The sequence below is a fragment of the Glossina fuscipes genome, unplaced genomic scaffold (genome assembly GCF_014805625.2).
Source record: "Glossina fuscipes isolate IAEA_lab_2018 unplaced genomic scaffold, Yale_Gfus_2 287, whole genome shotgun sequence".
NCBI classification, from domain to species: domain Eukaryota; kingdom Metazoa; phylum Arthropoda; class Insecta; order Diptera; family Glossinidae; genus Glossina; species Glossina fuscipes.
Window position 1 is genome coordinate 1595517 of NW_023998630.1, and position 7393 is coordinate 1602909.

The window sequence follows — 7393 nt, forward strand, 5'->3', positions numbered from 1 at the left end:
AAAACGAAGATGTTCGACTCGTTCCATTTATTTTGGAACCGATGACATTACAACTTTATTAATCTCTTTCGTTCGCGACGTGATCATGGTCGATTAGATAGTACACCGTTTATATTGTGGAAGAGATTGCATTTCATCTCTCAGTTAAATTGTCGAGTTGCTGTGAAACTAATTACTCAGAACTATCTTATAATTTTGATCTAATATGCACATACGTTTAAGTTTTTACGTGGATTGTATTACAAACTCGTTCCCGCGTTTCTTCCAAAATGCACGTAATCGGTCAATTCTGTTCATCACAAATAGTTCCGTGTACGATTGCATTATTTGACTTAATAGAGCGTTATGAGATATATAAGTTAGTACGAATTTTTTGGTATGAATTCTGACATGTTTATACAGGTGCGGATCCGTAGGAACGTTGAAAAAGAAAAGAAATTTAAACAAATCTTTCTTTTTTTGGAAGCGGGGCGGGGCACCTTTGCTTCTTTATGTTTTTACTTGTGAAATTTATAATTGCTTTGTTGTTTGTCTTTTTATCTCTGTGGGTTTTAAATTGTGACTCATATCAATTAAAACAATGTCGCAATTGATGATGAAACCGTTCAATGTGAGAAAATTCGAAAATCGCAAATCTAATCGAACTTTAATTTTTATTATGATATTTTAGAGATAAAATTGCGAATGTTCAACGTTTTTCAACTGTAGTGATAACTCATATTAGATTGGTTTTCAATTAGAAAAAAAAAATTCAATTTTTTTTATAAATTGTAAACGATATACGGCTTCCTTTTAAAGTGAAAATTAATATCATGAATTATGATGGATATGTCGTGGTTAAAACACGGTTTTCTTTTTAACACGATGACCTTTTTAAAAAATTATAAGAGGTCGCTGACTAAGCACACGCTAAGATGTGGAAATAGTGTTTTGTAAACAGCATTGACCTATAATTACTTAAAATAAATATTTTACTAATTCTTCGTATACCGTAAAATGATTAGCGTGGACTAAGTTTGTTAACTCGTCTGTAACGCATAAGAGTAAGCATCCATAAATTTTCAATGTATGCACATAGTTTTCATTTCACTGGTCGGCGATAGCTTTCATGCCCTTCATCACACTGTATAGGTGATTTAGGATGACCACTTCATTCTAAAATACATTTCAGACATCCGCAACTGAAACAAATTTTGTGTGCAATGTGGAAATAAATATAAAAGACTTGTGGGTCCAAAACAAACCTAAGAATAGACTCTCGACTACATTATGGAACAATTCGCTATTTACGTGAACATACTTATCCAGTACACAATTTTTTCATAATACAATACAGGTCTCATCTACGTTACAGGAAATATCTGAAATTAGTTTAAGATCCGTACCAGGAACTTCATGTTCGTTGGCTACGTTTGTCCACACGTTCCGTTCCGCGAAAATATTCGTAATTTGATCTTAAAATGGATATTTGCATGTAGGGTTCGGCTAACAGAATTATTCCCTACATTATATATTGAGATTAATTTAGGACCCGTACTGGGTACGTGATGCAGGAGCATTCTCTAGTACAGAGTAGGTTATGAGAGGGAGTTGGACGGCTCTTGCCATTTATAAAAAATGTAGTGACAATTATTTGTTAGGAAGTAACTTTGCAATTTGGGCTGGGCCTTTGTGAATGATTGCGAATATAGGGAATTTCTGGTGTGATGGGTATCCGAGATTTGTTGTGATGCGAAAAGTGAAACAGTTTTCTTATTTTTTTCTTTTCTGAATTTAATTTTGTGTACATTTGATTTTTCCACTTTTCTTATTTGCTCTTCTTTTTTTTGTAATTTTATTTGCAGTAGAAGGAAAAAATTGAATTTTATTTTAAAAGCTCCGGTGCTTTTTTTTCTGTTGTAAACAATCGATAACAATACTGACAACGATTAAAAATTGTTTGCTTTTTTAAACAAAAACACTGAGAAAAGAAGTAAAAATATCGGGAAACTTACGAAAGGATTTCTTTCTACATAATAGAGGTAAGGAAATGCTAGGCTTAAAGCACAAAGGAAATCCAACGTCGATGAAGTAAATTTTATGAATACGTTTACAGTTTCTTTTTAATTAGTTCAGAATATATTTTTTTTGTTATGGATTTCCTTTATTTTTGTTTGTTTATATGTTTAATTTTATTTACTTTTTGTTTGCTTTTTTTTTTTTCTTTTTACAGCTTACTTTTACCATTTTTAAAATTTTGCAAAACAATATTAAAAAAAATTGTATATATAAATTTAATATTGAAACAATTTAGAGACACTTTTTTAGATCTAAACACTGTTAGATAATTGTTTTCGTTATATTTTTAATGCATATTTTCATTTACAAAAAAATTGTTATCGTTGTTTTTTGTGTTTTTTTTTTAATAAATTATCAACATTTTCTAAATGATGACTACTAGCAATAATACCGTCAGAAACAATATGGTCGAAGGTCAACAACAACAGCAGCAGCAACAACAGAATGGTGCTAGTGGGGCTGGTGGCGCTACTGCTAATAATCCGCAAAATACTAATAACAATAACAACAATAATAATAATAGCAACAATAATAATGACAACGAACCGAAAACCAATTTGATTGTAAATTATTTGCCGCAGACCATGTCCCAGGAGGATATCAGAGCATTGTTTGTTAGCTTTGGTGAAGTGGAATCTTGTAAATTGATACGAGATAAAGTAACAGGTGACTATACCTGGGATCATATTGCTTCAAGGGCTCCTAAGTATTGATTCATTTCTCTTTTCCGCTTTTCAGGTCAAAGTCTTGGTTACGGTTTTGTTAATTACGTCAAACAGGAAGATGCCGAAAAGGCTATTAGTTCATTGAATGGTCTACGTTTACAAAATAAAACAATTAAAGTGAGTAGATTTGCTCCCTATTAAAAAAGATAATTTTACAAATATAGGACATATTTCATTTTATTTAAAGGTATCCATTGCCCGTCCTAGCTCCGAATCTATAAAAGGAGCTAATTTGTACGTATCTGGTCTTCCCAAGAACATGACACAACCGGATTTGGAGGGTTTGTTCAGTCCATATGGCAAAATTATTACCTCACGAATTTTATCTGACAATATAACCGGTAAGTGAAAATGTTTGAAAAAAAAAACACAAAGCAAATAGTGAACAAGAGAAAATACGATTAAGAAGAATAGAATTAGTGAGAGGGAAGCGATAAAATAAATTTTGGAAGTTCTTATTACGCCTATTCGCAATTTAATCGACGCCATAGATTTCCTTCATTTTATGAATTTTGTTATGCGACGTGACAATAATAATAGTGCTCTGTAAATCGTTTTATTTGTACTAAATTTTCTGTCGGCGAACACATTTAACTATTATATATGAATTAATGATACGGTTGTCCATTTTTCCAATTTATTAAGAATATGGATGCATCAATTATGAACTTGCAGCTTCTTCCGAAAGGAAGATTTAATTACGAAAAATACGACACAAACAACGACGACGAACGGAGGTAACATAACAAAACCATGAACTTATGTCGATTCAATCTCTTTCATCTCTTTTATATTTGAACTTAATCTGAGAAGAACATATTTACCAAAAGTATTTTATTGTAATTGTTGCGATTGTGCGACAGACAGCGGACCGTATAAGTCTAAATCGACCGTAACGCGACGTAATGCTTCCAAATTTGAAGATTGATAGCGGTCAGGAGAATGTTGGCTACAAACAGACCGAGTGATGTAATTAAATCAACTCAGAATTTAATGCTGGTCAAGAATTTTAATAGCTTATTGTGTTTCTGAAATCAATTCAGAATTTGATGTTTATCCAGAATGTATATAGTTTATGGTATCTCTGAAGTTTCCTTCAGCAAATGTTTTGACAAAAAGTTAATGAATTTTATACTTAGCTCGCTTGCTATCAAGGTCTCCTGGGGAAAATATCCACCACGGCACGAAATTTTTCGTAATGATATGAAGTCAATAGGAACAGATTTTAAATATATGTATGCAGACTATTCAAAAAAAGGTAGAATAAGCCTTCTTTTAATCTGACACAAATATGCCACAACTGGTAGTGAACCAGCTAATGTACGCCAATATTGCCATTGTGATCTGATGACATAAGTCTCATGACATGCTTGATAAGATTTCTATGCTAAGAAACAGTTGGAATACAGAAATGGAAATCTGAAACACAAGTATTTTGTATACTGTAAAAGTAGTAGAGCATTTTATTCAAATACTTTTTTCTTCTATCATTCGTAGTGGAAGTCTAGAATCTCGGATACCAAATTTACTATGAACAGTTTTTTAATCAATTTCTAAGTTTTTGCTGCTATCATAGTAGATATCTATTATGCAGAATTAAGGAACACAAGTAATTCGCGTCATACTATCTCAAACCAATACGTAAAAAGTATAAACTATTTTCGTTTTTTTAATTATGCGGCCGCAATTTCCGTATTTTTCTTACTGTACCCTTTTAGCCGGAAATTGGGAAATTTTATTTGTTCCAAGCTATACTTTTTTCAAGTGGCGGGCGTATTAGTATGTGAATTACGACATCCTTATACTGAAGTAAATGCTCCTGAAAAAAACACTTCTCATAAATTTCAGTTTATCAGATTTCAGAGAATCATAAGTGGCAAATTGTTGTGCTTGTGGGCATAACATAGATTCATTTTAGACTTTCACAAGTTCCAAAAAGACGACAGGAAGACGGACTGACCAAGAGACAACGTTAAGTTGATTCTGAATTTTATACCAATCGAAAATATATGTGATGCGTTACATTTCTTACGAGCATCTGTCGATGTCACAAAAGCAAGTAAGAGCAAATGTAGCTTATCACTATTCTTTGATGGTGGATTGACTAAAATTAACTTCCTGGCACTTATTTTAATATCACAATATATTTGATTTCATTTGTTTTTAATATAATTTAATTTTAATGTATTTTAAATATGTTTTAATAATTTTTTTATATTTTATTTTATTTAAAAAATTATAAATATCGTTTTGTTAGGTTCTGGGCCCCATGATCAGGGTATGTTTTTATATATATGTACGTTACAGTTTCCATTTTCGTGTTTACTATTCATTATCAAAAACACCAACTCATCTGTTGATAGCTAACAACCACCACCCAGTCTTTAATTTCTGACATTCTACCATTATTTTAAGTTATGGTGCATTTTCTAATGTGAAATAAAATTTTATTTTTTAGGTCTCTCAAAAGGCGTGGGCTTTATACGTTTTGATCAACGTCATGAGGCTGACCAGGCTATTAAAGCGTTAAACGGTACTATTCCAAAAAATGCAGCTGAACCAATCGTAGTAAAGTTCGCGAACAATCCAAGTAATAATAAAGCCTTTCAACCTCTAGCCGCTTATTTGGCTCCTCAAAATGCTCGGGCTGCTGCCAGAGGTTTTCCTACTGGTGCAGCCGGCGCAGCGGCAGCGGCAGCGGCAGCTGCTATACATCCTTCAGCTGCTGGCAGATACAGGTGCGTCAAATCATTGTGAAATTTTGATTTATTGATATATTTATGTCCAACCCATGACGGTTGACGTATTTTAATGATAAATGGAATCGAATTTGCTATTAGCAACAGGAAATTGAACATTTTTTTTTATATTTTTATTCGGTTGGAAATTAGTTACGATAAGCCTAGAGTGCTTCATATTATTCATTCCATATAGAACATAATCTTTAATCCATTCTCGATTTTTAAATTTGGTTTCCAGTTCTGTCATTTCGCGTTATTCGCCGCTTACAGGCGATCTTTTGGCTAACACAATGTTGCCTGCGAATCCTATTAACGGTTCGGGTTGGTGTATTTTCGTTTATAACTTGGCTCAAGAAACTGAAGAGAATGTTCTTTGGCAATTATTTGGCCCTTTTGGTGCAGTACAGTCGGTTAAGGTAAAAAATTGCTTATCTTGAAGCCTAGTCTTAAAAAATGTTTATGCATATTTTATCTTTTTAAGGTCATACGTGATTTGCAAACTAATAAATGCAAGGGATTTGGTTTTGTGACCATGACTAATTACGAAGAGGCCGTTGTAGCTATACAGTCCTTAAATGGATATACGTTGGGCAATCGTGTCTTACAGGTCAGTTTCAAGACCAACAAGACTAAACAAACGTAATTATTAACGAAATTGACTGCTGCTGTTGTTAATAATGCCGCCCCCACCAGTAATGCCCTCACCGCGCGATCCTCTCTAATGAACACCGTAGCAACCACCGTTAAAAATAATACTTCAGCCACTACAACTGTTAAAACATTGCTAAATGCCAATAACAAGAAGAACTCCACAATTATTAGCGATATGACTTCAGTCACCAACACTAACATCACCAATTCAGTTACGAATTCGAATAATGCAAAACCCACTAGCAATACATCCGTAAACACAAATTCCAGTAACATTAACAACAGCAATCAGCCATTGTTTAAGAAAAGCAATAAAACAACGACAGCAACAACTTTGCCTACGCAGACCGTAAAAGATCAACAATTACAACAGCAGCAACAACAACAGAAATCTTTATTGCACACCTTAGCCAACGCAACTACCGCAAACGCTAGCGCTGCTAATGTTAGTGTTAGCGTTGGATCTGGTACTTCCACCACGCAAACCATAATTAAAACTTCGAGTAAATTTGTTTATAATAAACCGCAAAACCATTTTGAACTACTGCAGCAACGTCTACAAATGCAGCAGGAATTCACTCAACTTTTGACCAGTGTGGCTCAACAACATCAACAGCAATCAACTTTTGGCCCTGGTGGCCCTTTAACGCATCATGGCAGTAGCTTAACTTTAGGTACTTCTAATACCGGTAATACTTCTACATCATCATCCAATACAGCGACAGCCACTAAAAATCCTTTGTCACCGTTTCTACCATTTTCAAATTGGTTTTTCTAAAAAAAAAAAATTAAATCGTTTTAAGAGGAAAAATTATATGAAAAAAGAAAAAACAAAACAAAAACCAGGTGAGACTACTCTTTTTAAACAATCAAGTAAAGATTTTAGAATTCATTTTTTCAGTTTTTGTAAAAATGCATATATATATATGTGCGTATGTAATATTAAGTTATTTTTCTTGAGAAAGATGAAAGTAGAATATTATGGTTTAATAGAAAATATTTAAAGTAAAATCAAAAATTAAATTATCTTCACGCGCTTATGACGAAATTAATAATTATATGTAACGGAAATCATTACTTTTGTTTTAAACAGATGTTTTTTTTTTATAACCTTTTAAGTCGTTCTTCTTTATGTTTTCGTTTTTGCCTTAAGTTTTTTAGTTTCTGTATATAGATTTTTGTTTTTTTTTTTTAAATAAAATAAATAATATTTTAATA

At 32.7% G+C, this 7393-nt stretch overlaps 1 protein-coding gene across 1 annotated transcript; it reads left to right on the plus strand.

The window, feature by feature from the left end:
* The first annotated feature begins 2275 nt into the window (after nt 1-2275).
* On the plus strand, nt 2276-6193 carry LOC119642921 (ELAV-like protein 2). The gene is made up of 7 exons (XM_038042231.1): nt 2276-2724; nt 2797-2900; nt 2971-3124; nt 5041-5061; nt 5242-5521; nt 5763-5940; nt 6006-6193. The coding sequence occupies exons 1-7, from the start codon at nt 2427-2429 to the stop codon at nt 6165-6167; spliced, it is 1197 nt and encodes a 398-aa protein (XP_037898159.1). The 5' UTR covers nt 2276-2426; the 3' UTR covers nt 6168-6193.
* The last annotated feature ends 1200 nt before the right edge of the window (nt 6194-7393 follow it).